Source organism: Dermacentor albipictus, chromosome 6, assembly GCF_038994185.2.
Source record: "Dermacentor albipictus isolate Rhodes 1998 colony chromosome 6, USDA_Dalb.pri_finalv2, whole genome shotgun sequence".
NCBI lineage: Eukaryota > Metazoa > Arthropoda > Arachnida > Ixodida > Ixodidae > Dermacentor > Dermacentor albipictus.
Genome location: NC_091826.1, coordinates 112179005 through 112194413, shown reverse-complemented (window position 1 = coordinate 112194413; position 15409 = coordinate 112179005). Strand labels below are relative to the sequence as shown.

Genomic DNA, 15409 nt, shown 5'->3' with positions numbered 1-15409 from the left:
CGGCTGACAGGATGGGCTTCGCGTAACTCCACGGACACCTCCACCTTGGGAACCTTAGGGCGTCGTGCCGAAAGCCAAAGTATAAATGGAGCCGAAGTAAAGGTAAAGGGCTCCCACCTCGCGAACCTCTAGCCCACCCTTGCAGCTGCGTCAGTCCATGGCTTGTCGGTCTCGATCTCAGTCCCCGCCGCAGTGCCAAGTTTCACGGCACCAAATGTGAAGAACTGAGACCGACGCCATGGCTGCCCCGATCTTCTTTCTTTAACAGCATCCCTAATCTCATTGATTATGGTAGGTGTCAGCGTCTTTGATAGTCAACATATTCCCAGCCACGCCACGTAATTCAAGTCAACACTGCCTACAGCGATCACCACGTTTTCGACGCCATCCATTTCCAGAGCACCACGATCCAGTCAAACAAGAGAATTTTGAAAGTTGACAGGCCGCCTTGGCGCGGGTATCCTGCCTACAATACGCCTAGGAGATCTGTGCACAACTCAACAAAATCGCAACCCACCTGTGGGCTGCGAGGTCCAGGGACCCATCGCTAGGTATTGCCGCCGTCGCCCACAACATGCTTCGAGAGATCACGCATATGAGCCTCGCATGCAACAGGTTGCATCCTGGCAGTGTGCAATTTTGTCGGTGCTTTTGTGGCTCGATAGATACTCGTGCTTTTGTTTCCGTGATGTTTCTTTCCAGAATCTGCTAGGAAGCAAAGTGATGTTTCCTTGTTAGGAAATACCACGCTTCGCAGTTTTTTTGAAATGCCACGACATGTGTGATTATGTTCTGGTTTGATAACCGTTGATGAAAAAGCATTTCAAAAAACAATTCTTGGTATTTACATTTTGCAGGCGTATGAAGCGACATTAGATTACAGGGCTGGTGTAATTTTCCTCAGAAGCGATATCATAACATCAGCGCTTAAGACATTCCATCCGACCGGCAAGAAGTATTTTCCTTGTTTACCGATGTGGGGTTTTGCCTGCGCAGACAGTGATGTTTACTCCAGTGACCTCGTAGCATGTCCGTGCTGGTTGGTGCTGTGAATTATTTGAAGCGGACCACGTCAAGATGTTAAAGAAGAATGTACTTGTCCCTCGGGCACCTATCGAAGTAGCAGACGGTTCATTTCACCTGCGGACTGTGAATGTGTCCTCCAAGTCAGCTTTTTTTTCCTGCTGGATTGAAGCCTAGGACGCTTTGACAGAAATGCTGATTTGAGCATTCATGTCGTTGCTAGTTCTACGAACGCAAGCTAGTTACTCAGTGACTACAAAATTTAGGACCGTTAATAATAAATCCATCCAGCAAGTATTTGAGGAGCTTGTTAGCTGTTATGTGTCAGTGTTCTACGATTAAAAAGAGGGTCTACATTCACCACGACACTTCTTCGTATACGACCGCAACAATACTGAAACAAGGTCGCCTATACGACAGAAGTCATACTGCGCTTCTCCTGCCGAGTGCAAAGTGACTGCCGAATAGTGTAACCATGCTGCAAAAAGGCGTCACTCCGAAGTCCAGTAGTCTGTGGCCGGGTCTACTTATATTGGTCAAGAAATATGACCCATGGCAATTCTGCGCTGACCATAGATGCCTAAATGTAGGACGAAAAAGGATGTGTATCTTCATGCACATATAGTCGAAACAATAGCTTGTTTACATTATTCCTCTTACTTCTTCTCTGGTGACCCGCTGGCAGACTATTGGCAGATACCGATGCACCCAGCACATACGGAGAATACCACCTTTGTAAAGGCCGATGAACCCTCCGAGTTTAACGTAATGCCTTTCGGTTTGTGTATTAGCCCAGTGACTTTCGAACGAGTAATGGACGTGATGTCGGGCGGAGTTTGATGGCAAATACGCATACGGTACCTGGATGACGTTGTAATTTATGGCAAGATAATTCACAAGCATAACCAATGGCTCGAAGTTGTTCTTGGCTGCATACGGCGAGCTGGACTGATTCTAAATTCTCCACTTTGATATGCGTCGAACAGTTGTTTCTGGTTTCATTATCTACAAAAAAAAGGCTTCCCTACACACCCCCAGAAGATTGCAGCAGTAGGTGACTTCAAACAGGCCGAAGACGATGAAAGATCACAGCAGCTTCCAGGGACTATGTTCGTACTTCGGCCATTTTGTTTGAGAATTTGCTCGCCTAGCTGATCCACTCAGGTTGCTCCTTCACAAGGAAACATCGTTTGTACGAACTAGTGAGTGTGAGTCTATGCTCTCTAACTAAATTTTTGCTCATCTCCGCTCCAGTTTTGGGCCACTTTGATTCTGAGAGCCCAACTAAGCTTCATACGGGTGCTAGTGGTCTGAGCGTTGGATCAGTGACAAATGCACGGCGGACACCCGGAAGTCGCTGCCCACGCAAGCCGTACTTTTACTAAGGCTCAGCGGAAGTATACCGTAGCGGAGCTGGAATGCTTCGCGGTCGTCTTCCTCATCCACAAGTTTCGACCATACTTGTACGGCCCCTACTTCAGGTTTGTTGCGGACTACAATTCTGTTTGCCGATTGGTCGGACTACGCGGTCAACCAGTCCAATAACTCGATAGTAATTACAGCTTCAGGAATATTTTTCTGTCACATAGGAGAGAGGTAACTTTAAGACCAATGCTTATTATTTAAGACTTTAAGACCAATGCCCTTCCGTCAGCAAGCACTTGAAGTACGGACGATGACTTAGATTAATACATCCACGCCATCTCATTACCGGCCCTCGACACCTCACTACCAGCAGACAAACGGCATCCCATTGCGGAAGAATCGTACCCTGACCTACGTGCTTGCCATGCATGTGTATATGGAGGGTGTCTTTTGAGCTGCGCGAAATTAAAAAAAAAACGCCTGTGCCCGATAGCACCATTCTTAGAAGGCCTGGAACGCAAGGCCTGGAACGAATTCTCAACACTGCAGCAGTTTCGAGATAGTCTTCAAATGCTCCAACGAAATGCATTGGTGTTCAAAATAGTTTTGCGCTTCAATCCATAAAACAGCATTTTCTTAAAATAAGCAACTGCAACGTCAACGCATTTCGACGGACATATTGAAAGTCATTATGTCGGAACTGGCGCCGTCCTGAGAACTAGTTCCAAGTGGATTCATCTTGCGAACTCACCGGCTATAATTAGTAGATTGAAATATGTGCCGTAAACTAATTAATAAACAGTTATTTAGCGTAACTATGTAAATTAATAAATTAAGCATTCTTATTCTCGCAGAAGTAATGGCCGCTTCATCGAGTAATAAAGACTAACAGCCACAGTTGTGCTATCTACCACAAGCAGTTCGTTATAATTGGGAGCAGTCAGGAAAAAAAAGCGCTGTAGGGATCATAAAAACTAGAATTGCATTTTACCATTTGTTACGTACACTTTACAAAATTCCACGCATGAAGTCATAGGCTATGCGCCTTTCTTCTGTACGCTCACCATCCCGAAAGCTTTATCTACACGATCCTTTCCTGGCCCCCACACGATGACTCTTCATTGACTTTATGTCCTTCCGAGGAAGCGCGTCAGCTGGCTCACACCGGGACTCTTTCCTCTCAAGATTGTGCCAGTGTTCGTCATGACGCCTCAACATATGGCCACCACGTTTTCTCCTGAGGGCTTTGTGCGGCTTTGGACGCCAGCACGGAGAAAAGGGCTGCACACGAAATTACTCTCAAGATACGCCGGCACCGCAGGCGTGGCCTATAGTGTACAGGGCGTCCGCAACGGCTGCGGTAAGTGGGCAGTTCGAAACCCGTAGCCGGCACCCATCGCAAAAGGGTAAAAAAAGTTACGGGTACAGGCGCTCCCGAAGCCGGCGCTCGGTAGTGGTCGGGGTGTACCGCCTGGGGAGTGCACCCGAGTGCCCTAGTTTCGACATGTAACCCGGAAGGGTGGTTATGTTCACGGGCCGTAATGCAGACACGGCTACGTTAATCAGATACACCGGCCCATGTGCCATACTGACATACTTGAATGACGTGACATAGTCATCGCAAGAGTGACCTCACAGAATCGGCGGGCACGTAAAGCTCAAATCGTGTATGTCACCCGACTGAAACTTTACAACCATCGGGCGGTGCAACTCGCTCGGACAGCTTCAACTGCCCCTGACGAAAATGTCATGCAGCACGGCGTAGCCGAATAGAGCCAACGTACAGCAGTCTAGCAAGAACTTTTCGTTTCCTGTTGGGGTTGGATAACATTCCTGTCTGTTGCGTTACGCTAAACAACTGTCATCTTGCATGTAAATCTATCCCATCCTTCACGGTATGCAGTAGAGAACCAAAATTTAACTAGCATTCTTATAGGTCTTGCACTGCTAAGTCACATCTGTGCGCACGTGCAGAGTAACTGAGCAGCGAAATATACTGAGACAATGCTTTACTTTGGTGGACGCTGCAATATGGAGACATTTTTCCATTCACATAGCTTTACACATAAATTTTCCGTTGAGATCATCGGTTTACTTTCTTAATAGAGTCTATTATAGAAAACAATTCGAGTTGTATTCCCGCATTACACTTCTTCAATACAGAAGCTTTACTAGCACCATGCGTGGAGTCTTTAGACCAGAAATATGCAGAAACAAAACGCGGGCCTGACGTTTCCGCACTGACAGATAGTGACGTCATGAGATTGAGGGATAGTCGGTTCGAGACCATTCTGTACTTGACTGATAAATGATTGAGCTTACCTAACTTAAATGGACGACTCTAACGAGTGAAATTATTGAATTTATAGCATGAGTGGCTCCAAAAGAAGAAAATGTGTTAAAATACATGCCGTCATACTAACATCCCGATGCTGTTGTCCCCCCGAAGTGATACCTAAACGGTCGCAGTTTCATCCTAAAGGCGAAAGATTTATTCGACAGCAATTTATGAGACAGTTATACGCAGTGAGCTAAGTAGTTTTATCAGCTGTATAGACTGCTGTAAACATTCGCTTACTAACTAAATTAGCAAGCACGGTGTCGCGCCCACTCAGGCAAACAGGAACAACACATCAGTCGATGACCGCGGACGCTTGCTGTCAGAACGCTGGCGTGGCGAAGAGCGACAGCTGCTGCGAGCGAATTCAGCCTAGTGAAAATTAGTGTAAATAGCCTGTAAATAGCCTCTTCCGTCTGTGTCTTTCTACACGTAACAATATTTACTAAGATGGATTTAGATTAGTTTTTCTAAATCCTTATCTAGAAGAGTAAGCGCGGAAATTGGCCCGTAATTTTCGACAGGCTTACAGTCACCATTTTTAAAGACAGGCAATACCTTTGCCGCCTTGAACTGTTGCGCAACCACTCCAGTCTTACGCATCAAATTAATGATGTGAGAAATCACAGCAGCAATTAAAGGACTGATTCATTTTGTGACAGCACCATTCAGACAAATACGCTGCGGTATCTGCCGATCAATGCTTACATTGCTCGAGCTCAACGTCCCAGTTGACATAGCTCAGTATGAGAACAACTAATACAATTCAAAGTCCTCGCGATATGGCAAGAGGCAGAATTGAATGAGTTTCAGCTAGAGCGTAAAGCTTTCCGTTCCTCTTAAGGTTGATCGTTTTGTTGGTTTGGAAAGTGCAGTGAATGAAGAGCGCCAACTCAGAGACGTGGACCACAGTGTAAGCGAGTAAACAGGATAACGCCCATATTTGTGTTGTCCTGTTTACTTCTTTTCACGCTGCTCTTCGTCTGTCTCTCAGTCGCAAAGCGCAGCAAACTCTCAGCTCGAAGAGTCTGGTAAGCGGAGTGTCGCTATACGAAGCCTTCCCGAAATAAGCTTGCACCCAATGACATGATGTTTCCTCATGCTATGTCTTAAAGCAGCCCGTTTCGAATTGAACAGAGAATCTGCAGTTCATCCAGGCACCTCATGATCGCTTACCTTTTGACGAAAAGACTCGTCGTCGTCGTAGGTGAAGAGCCTTTCAAGACCCTTGTTGTACGCAACCTCAGCGTACAGCTTGCTGTCGTGGTAGGTATTGGTGTAGCTCAGGTTCTTGCAGACCTTTGTAGCAATGCAGCGATAAAAAGAACGCACGATAGAGTCAGCAGCGTAATCTTTTTCAGTCAACTCCCACAGCTTTTAAATGTTAACCGCCGCCTCCTGTTCAATAGCTAGAGAAAGAAAAACAATCCTCGTGAAACAACCATATATTGTTGCTGAATATCAAATAAACATGTTCTTTGTGTCAGCATTATTTTAAATTGGAGAAGGTTCCAACTTTTTTTTAAACAAATCCACGCGTCGTAATGCTTGCAAGCTCCTTGTAGAAACGGCTGAAATAAGGGAAAATTCAACGAACTCCATGACTATCATTGCACAATAGCGTGCATGCGGGTGTTCTTTCTAAAAGAAAATGTACGAGGTACCTTTATACTGTGATAATATTGACTTGAAGTGACTTGGAGATCTGAATAATTTAGAACGAGCTCAGAAATAAATATAAAGTACAAAATGTTTTGGCTATATTAATAATACTAATGAAAATTCGGCTTTACAGAAATCATATTGAAAACTGATTAACAAAAATATTTTGCAAAAATTCTGGGGAAACTTAGGGAAATATGTTATTAGCTGGCTTAGGAGTTCGGCAGCACTGTGCACACAGAACATGATATGCATGACATCAATGACATGGTATGTCACGACACAAGAATGACGTGCAAGACATAAATGACGTGACATATTATGATGCGCAGGACATGACAAGAATCATATGCATGCTTGACACGCGTGACGAGACGTGACATGCCATTACATGACATGCATGGCCACGAGCACCTACTTAGTAGCCCAAGCCTGTGCAGGGCATTACATGAGCATGACAGAAATAGCAGGGTGGCTTAAGCGCACCTACACTGTTCAAAGGTTGGCTCCTGCACGCGCGTGAGGTGGCTTTACCGCTAGCTTCGGAAAAAAACGGCTGATCGTTGCGCAAACGTGCTCCCTTTCTGAGCACATAGAGGGACACTGATCCAGCCTAGACATATCGCTCATAGTCCCGTATGTGCGGGAACATATACAAACTACTTTAATTGAGACACGCATTCTGCTGTTACCATTCGGTTAGCACCGTTACATGAAGCACATGGCGTGCATGCAGGAGTACACCGCTACCATGGTGTGTGCGCGGCGTAAGGAAATTACAGAGAGCGCCTGTTCAAAATTGCTGGCACAACATGGTACATCGAAGTTACAGGCGGATTTTGAATGTGCTTATGTTGGCCGCCCCTTCTGCCCTGAACTGACCCAGCTATGCCGACAGTAAAACTGTCAAGGCTTCACCTTTTCTGTTGACTGAAAGCCGAGGTCGCAACAGCAAATATTTTGGTAGTCGATTAGAACACTCTAACAATCTGGAAATCTCGGTTCTACGTACTCGTTAGGGAATTTTAGCAGAACGTAGGCTTCATGCGCCACCAAAATCAGTGAACCGTACATATTTGCAGCCAGCTGCTCAGCAGAAACGTTTGTAGGCACGCACGTATTACGGCCGTGTCGGCAGCGGAAGGCAGAACGCTGCTCTTCCTCCGCTGCCGAACCATTTGAGCGAAGCATGACGGTCCTCTACAGTGCCTGATTCAATGAAATGTCAGTAGAATATAATGTAGGGTGATGTTCAGTTAACAGCGTCTGTTGACGTGCTGTATTCCCACGTGCTCAAAGGAAACACACAGCTAATAGCTAAACGTTCCAGCATTGCTTGTCATGAAACGTGCAGACTGGTGAATAAACCGAAATAAACGAGCGAGAATTCTACCTCTACGACGCTGCCAAGCTGTGGTCCCGGCATGTCCGAGCACAGCGACAGCAGAGAGTAGTTGCCCGGCCGGTCTTTAACCTGCGGGTCCGGGTAGAGCGGCCGGTACCAGCGGCCGAACATGGCAACCGACACGGCCAGGCTCGCGATGATGCCGCTACGCGCCAAGCCCTCGACACTAGCATGTGCCGCCCCCTGCGCCGTGATTGTGTAAAACCAAGTCAACATTCCGAAATCACGCTAGACGTTTCAAGTTACGACTATGCCAACGATGTCTAATAACTCATCAAAATGTCTTTTTTCCTGTGCTGCTAATATCATATAATGATGTTGAATGAAGGAAATTCAATTGCATAATGGTATCATGGTTGGTTGGCCAGTGGTAACTGAATAGCGAGGTAAATATTAGAGCAGCAAATGAGATTATTCACAGCGTGTTTAGAGTTGCCAAAGCAGTTTTTTAAGCGGTAACTTACGGCGATATGCAAACATAGGCCGACTTCAAGTCTTATCATTATTCAGATAATGCCCTCAATAATTTTCTCACTACTGTTTGCAGCTTTATAGCAATCGTTTTTGTGACTGCGGAAAGTAGGATATTTCATTGGCTGAAGAGAAAATTAATGAGCTTTGTTTAAAAAGTTCACGTGCGCACTTTCTGGCGTATATAATTCTTGGGTAATTGATTTAATGAAGGAATTTGCTTCTCGTAATGAAAACACTCCCTACGTAACTCACTTTAGTATAACAATGTGCTTATCATATGGAGACACCAATTTAATGAAAGGCCAGCTACACACTCAAGCTGTATGGACAGACAGCTGTACAGCTGTCTGTCAGCTGGACAGACAGCTGTATGGACACTCAAGAGTTGAAAGGACAGATTTATTCTACAAATCGCTTTACGTGAGTCGAAATCGTCTAAAGAAAGTCTAAGTGATAATACCGCCTCAAGTGGGTGCCTATAACAAGTAGGCTCAGCATATAACGTGAGGCATTTTGTTATTTGGGCTATAAGGTGGTATCTATTTTGTGCTACTCCAAAACTTCTAGGGCGCTATAACGTAAAGCTATTCCAAACTTTTCTATTCCAATCCGGCTATCAGCCCTTTACAATTGGTCAGAATATTTTCGCCTCTCAGTCACGCGACGTCAGAAAGCCGCGAAAACTCACCGCGTCAACGTGGCGTGTACGCGCTGAAGATGCATTAATATGCCGAACAAAATTATTTTTCTTTTCTGAATAGCCGGAGACTGCCTCATTCCGAAAGGAATAGAATATGGTTTCCCGCCCACCGCTCAGGCACTGGCTAGTCGCACATGAAAGAGAGCATGGATTTATTAGTCTATAACAAAGCTTTTTGCATGGCAGTATAACATTATTGAGCCCTTTCGGCACGTATACGTCATCGCTCCGCCAACTCTTCATTGCTGAGGATACGCTTTAGCAGCATTCTTAACATTTCGTTGCACGTCACCGCGATCTTCGAGCAGCAACCACAAGCTAAGTAAGGGGAAACGGACCAATTGCAGACGCCAACACCACCCTTCTCATCGGGTTATCTGCTTTCACTGTGCTGGCTCGGCCCCATCGAAACCCTCTCCACTTAAGCGTGCTCCTCGCCTCTTTTCAGCCAATTAGGTAAGAAAAACCGCTCAGCGTAGGTAATGTAATCATTTCCAAAGCAAACAAGAGCGACCTCCTATAAACAAAGAGGGAGTTTGATTGGGCAGTTGAGACAATGCTGCGGGTCATCGCCTGATGCTTGCATCGGTGGTTAGTAAGTTTGACATCAGGAGATGGGAATAAAAACAGGTTGGGACAGTTTTACGTTATAGGGCCCCTACTCTCGGATTCAGCTGGTTAATAATTTCTGAATGATAGTACACTGGTGATGTCGCAGTCTCTTGTTGCTTGTTCTGTATTTTGTTTATGCTTTTTTTCAGTATGCTGCTCTTCGCGAAAGGCGTTGAGCTGTTGACAGGCAATCTTTCCTGTTGACGAATGAACATTATACAACGAGCCTATTGGCGCCATACATGCAGCAGTAGCTAAAATGCCTTCTAAACAAGCGAGTACAGCTGCTGAACCCTCCGAAAAAACTTTGTACATCATGAACCAATAGAACGCGCAGTGTAAAAGACAAAACGTGCAATTTTCTACAGAGATTTCCTTGCTGCAACGCTCTCGGCATTCTCTAACAGAAGGAGGCATGAGGCATGTCGATGTGGCATTCAAGCCTATACTGATGTCGCTTTTGTCAAGCACAACATTCTAATGGCATCTTCTAATGGTAACTGCGTGCTCTGTTTACGTTTACCATGACTGCATGGTTCTGCAGTTATTTTACTGGGATAGTTGGTATGGCATGACTCTTTGGTGACCATGGATTGTATAGTTGTATACCATATTGAGAGTACATTTGTCAAGGCAAGTTAGCATCGGTGGCATGGCAGTTCAAGCTGATTCAGAGTTCAGTTCTATGCACTTCCTACACATCATATCCAACTCACCAAACTGTGGAAATATATGTCGGACGGAGAATCCAGCAGTGTCGGTGGAACGATCAGGCCGCCCTCGAAGTTCTTATCCTCGACAAAGTAGTGTGCAATGGAAACCACAATGTCCGGAGTATATATCTTCCTGCGATATTGTGGAACATTGAGGCCATGAGGTGTTATTGGTAAACATGCTGGGAGGAGACAGAGACTGACTGATCACAAACAGCTTCACTTCATCGCCATCTCCATGTTGCCCCAGTACGACTTCCTGCAGGCTTGGGATCCCCATGTTGCATCAAAACAACATCCTGCAGGCTTATTTCTTCGGTGTAAAAGTAGCACGTTCTGTTTTTATTTTTATGAGGACTCGTATAATGGGATTCATTTGGCAGCGCCTTATATTATCAGCCACAGACGTCGTGGTCACCAGATTTACGCAATGTCTACGAGTTGCCTAACACGTTACGGGAAATCTGACGATTTTATTCAAGCCCAATGAAGATTTATCCATGGTTTCAGAAATCAAGACACCTGTTGACGTATACACGCTTACATTTTTGAAGCAGACCCTGAGTATCAAACTCACTTGCTCTGCTTTTGACGGAAGAGTTGCGTCGGAGAATTTCCGCAACGAATCATAAAGACATTCAATACAAATGACTGCAATATAGTCAGGCGCTGTTTCCCGCATTGAGGCAAACTAAGCAGTTCTTTTTTCTATAGACAGACCTGTTTTCCTTGAGCCCACCTACTTTAAGAAGAACTGCTGTTTTAACGGGCGCAGCGTTGTCATAAAACTTGGCCATGTATGCATATCACCCTGCACTTACAGCGAGCTTCTATCTGCGATTATACGTTTATGCCATATAATACATTTAGCAGCATTTTTAGGTTGAGATTCCGTGTTGCAACCTCTCATACATTAAGCAACGTTGCGCTCAAGCAGGTGTCTACAATTTGCTGAGCTAGCGATAGCGAAGGAAGTAATCGATGACCGCAGCTACCAAAACGAATGACAAAAAATAAGCACTAAGGTAACGTAGGAGCCGGAGCCCCAGCATAGCTTGTAGCAGGTACGCAGTGTCCAGCTGCGCTTTTGGTGCTTTTCACTTCGTAAAGAATTGCTCGTACAGCAAAATGAATCAGCACGTACATGCAAAATGACAAACGCATAGCTCGATAAAACCACGCGCAATATTTCAGGATTACTTGAAGAGAGATGCCGTCGCTGCGGTCCAAACCGGCGTGTACATTTTCGTGGCTAGCGCCGTGAACACTACCGGATCTGTCTGCCGGTGCATCAGCACAGACACCATCTGAAAGGCAGAATCATGAAACGAGGTAAAAATAGCATGGCTAAAGAGTTTTCTTTCACAAAGTCTACATCAATGAGTGCGAATTGAAAACAAATCACTGTAGCTGCCGATACATTTCATGCGCTATTCATTTTAGCTCCAACTAGGTCAGAGGCGTATTGCCACTCTGCCGTTTGCAAGTGGCCCAGTCTTCGCGGCAACGAGCGCAGCTGAAAAACTGCAGTTCGCCTCATAGAATGACTGAGCGAATGCACATTTTTATCTGTTCGAGCTAAGAATGAGGCAGGCGTATACTATGCTCAGACTGTTGGACACAATATGCGGCTCGTTTTGTTGCTAAGAGGTGCCAGCGCTGTCGAAAGAGCACTGCTAGCATTTACTACTGCTTCCTACCTGTGGAGGAAAAAGCAGAGACAAAAGAAATGCAGCGACGCTTCCGCAGAGTCTGTCCCTGAAATCACGAAGTGTGACAACACGTGCTCAGGCAAATTAGTTGCTTATAGATGAAGAAGGTCTAAACTGCCGGCAGTATTAGCCATTAACTCAACCACACATGTTTAAATACTTGTGCCAAAACGGCGCAGTGATGAAGAAAAAGATAACCTTGAAGTTCCTGACGTCAGAATGACGTATCAGGGTTGGCTTTCTTGATACATAATCTAAAAATGGTAACGTAGACCTTTAAGTTCTGAAAAAATATTTATTATTGCATTTAATGAACAAAAACAGAGTTTTGATAGAAATATGCACCAATGTAAACAGTGTCGCCTAGGTAATCATTTAAATAGACTCCAAAGAGAAAGAGTAGGTCAATTAAACGGATAATGGCCTCATTCAGAACAGCAATTCGCTTACTTTCACAGTAGGGAAGTGGTTGGCACAAAAGAAAATGAAGACCTGGGGCCCAATTCACACAAGCTTTCCGTTCATAAGTGCTGCTTTTCATTGGCTGATCGCCTTCGCTAATAATATGTCCTACATCACTATTGGCTGGCACGAACGCTTTTAGCTGAAGAACGTTTCGTGAATACAGGCCCAGATTATGTTTTTTTATTATCACGGGAAAATTCCAGCGCACGTACATCAATGTGGCGTCATGAATTTCAAAGCATATTCTCGTAGTTGAACAGATGTCATGAAATGAAAATCGTATGTGTTCACTTTCAGTTCCTTTAATAAACTTCAATAACTAGGACAAAGGTATACGCTGTCAATTTGTCAATTTCATGACGTCACGAATCGCTGCTGGGTGAAGTTCAAGGCCGCGGCGTCACCGTCTTTTTATTCATGCGCATTTTCTTGCTTACGAAGTAACTTCTCGCGATAACAGGGGCTTTTTCAGTGTCGCAGAAGTGCAACCAACTAATACGGTTCAAGCTGTTTTCTTTGAAGTTTAGTGTTCTTGCAGTGAACAAGCGATGAAGATAGGAATTTATTATCAGAAAGTTACACTTATCGAGCCAAACTATAGTATGCACTGTGGCTTGCTACTCTACATTGGTGCTGAATACGCAACGTATTAAGATAAAGGGGGAAAGATGTCGAGTAAGTAAATTTCGTCCGTACCTTGAGTATTTCTAGCAGTGTTCGAAGCTCGGGTGTACCGTAATCGTGCACAGGCGTGTTGACGTAGCCAAAATGGGACACACCGCGATAAAACAGATTCTGCAGCAGAGCTTTCCCGCCGGGCGACGCCAATGCCTGCTTCGTGTTCTCACGGTTCCTGAAAAGGGAAGTTTATTGCTTTCAAAGTTTTTTCACATTAGATGTAAGGTGATGAACGTTCGCACCCGAAGGTGATCGTGCTCGCGTCGACCAAGGCGGGTGAAAGGTTCTGTTTTGGTTGGGCATTGACTTCTGCGCCCTCACAGACCACATCTGCAAAGGATACGCTATAGTGACTCTATGTGCGGTTACAAGCGATGTCGTGGATGTTTGGCATTTGAGAAAAAAAGAAAACTACACGAAGCAGCCATTTCAAGCAGCAAAGTATGTGTGCTGCGTGCCTTAGAATCGTCGTGTAGTAACAGACAATGATTCGAGTAAACCGACACATGGTGGCCACATGTGAACTTACACGTGACGTACCCGTGTTAACTTTGAAATGCTGTTGTTGCTGTTCTCGTCATGTTTTTATTGCGATGGTAATTATATTGACACTCTAGCCGAAGTTTAACCGTCATGGTCGCCATCGCCATCATGTTTTGTATAAAATATAAGTGCGATAAGATCATATTTCGCCACGGGTACCGTATGCTGTAAGTGGGGAAGAAAGCGTCCTAGAACGAGCCGACAAGCATGGGGTGTCGATAAGCGCCCATTATTAGGGGTCATGTGATCAAGCGCGTGTTGAGCAGGCTAGGCAGGTGAGCGCGCATCTACTTATCTATAGTCGGATACAACTTTAGAAAAAAGGGGAGGCCCCGCCCAGATGACCGAAGCGGCGAAGTCACCGGCCGTCCGGCGCATGACGTCGGTCCAGAGTGCGCGCCCATTGGTGAATGCTCCTGTGCATTCGCCTGGGAGGAGTAAACGCCCCCTTTTTTCTAAAGCTGTATCCGACTATAGTCCTGCTGTGGATGCGCATGGCTGTTAGCGTGGCAAGACGCCGTATTTTGAAGAAAATCTGCTGTGCGAGCAAACGCTGAGGGCGAGCCGAGATGGCTTGTGTCTTCATGCTGCAGTGTACCCTCGCACCAGCTGTTGGAGATCGCGTAGTCTCAACTTTTTGAGACGCGGTTACTCAAAAGGCAGCCCGAAGCATGTGCTCTCTGCGGCCGGTGCTCTACATCACGCTAGCTTTGTGAAACCGAATGTTTATGGTCATCGAGTGAGATCTGCTGATGTTTGTCAGTGCGCGCGTGAGATTATACTTCGTGATTTGCTTATTAAGAGAGTGTTCCCTGCAACTTACACAGCCGATAAAGCTACAAGCCTTACTTCGTGAAGTTGTCAAGTACTTCGCTATGAGTAGCAATGCTTTTGCTTTCCGGCGAAATAAACTTTTTTCAATGTTGCACCTATATTTTTGTGCTCCACAGCTCATGAAACGGTTAACAGCTTCTCGAGGTTTCTTTATATGCCCTAAACATCAGCCCTACAATTCAGAACCATCCTCCTTGGTTAGCATTGTACTAGCAAAATTACCTTAGTCACAGAACATTTTCTGGTTCTTTCCTGCCGAGGCTAAATTATATCATCGCCTTGGAATGCGTCGAAGCGTTCAAGCTAGCTTACAGTTGAGCAGCGCACTCACTCGTAGTCGAAACCCACTCCGTAGTCTGTTGCGTCCTGTCGTGCGGCAGCCATCAAGAAGCGAACGAAGCTGCCCTGCGATGGATCCATCAGCGGCATGCTGCCGTCCACCTTGTCGATGGAGTCGAAGAAGACGTAGTCGCAAAGGCCGTCTTCGGGAAAGCTCATGCTCGTTCGCATAGTGTCAGCGACAGTGCATATGAGTGGCGACTCGGGAGGGTGTCCTACGAATCAATTCGAGTGGTCTCACAGTTAAGCACGGTATGAGCGAGAACTCAAAGGTTGCTAATTTATTCGTAGGATAGACAATGTAAGAATTGACCGTTGGGCCAATTGGTGTACCTTGTACTGTCACTGAGTGAAAAAAAAAAACAGCGGGAAGAAACGATGTGGATAGGACAGACGCATCCGCCTTTCTGTCCGCCTGTCTGTCCGTCTGTCCTGTTCACATAGTTCCTTCCCGCCCTTTTTCTGTTCAAAGACACTGAATTCGTACGATAGTTGGTTCACGCTCTGAAACTTGTTGCGCTAAGCCGCGCGGACGAAGATGAAGAA

At 45.5% G+C, this 15409-nt stretch overlaps 1 protein-coding gene across 7 annotated transcripts in view; it reads right to left on the bottom strand.

The window, feature by feature from the left end:
- LOC135913307 (uncharacterized) overlaps window positions 1-15409 on the bottom strand; it is a 568389-nt gene that overhangs the window by 61624 nt on the left and 491356 nt on the right. For all 7 annotated transcript variants that reach the window (XM_070541258.1, XM_065445900.2, XM_065445902.2 and 4 more), the window contains 6 exons: window positions 14856-15078; window positions 13166-13322; window positions 11493-11599; window positions 10296-10425; window positions 7782-7976; window positions 5903-6025 (listed from right to left, as the gene is read on the bottom strand). In XM_070541258.1, coding sequence (XP_070397359.1) covers window positions 5903-6025; window positions 7782-7976; window positions 10296-10425; window positions 11493-11599; window positions 13166-13322; window positions 14856-15078 — 935 coding nt within the window. The remainder of the gene's footprint in view (window positions 1-5902; window positions 6026-7781; window positions 7977-10295; window positions 10426-11492; window positions 11600-13165; window positions 13323-14855; window positions 15079-15409) is intronic.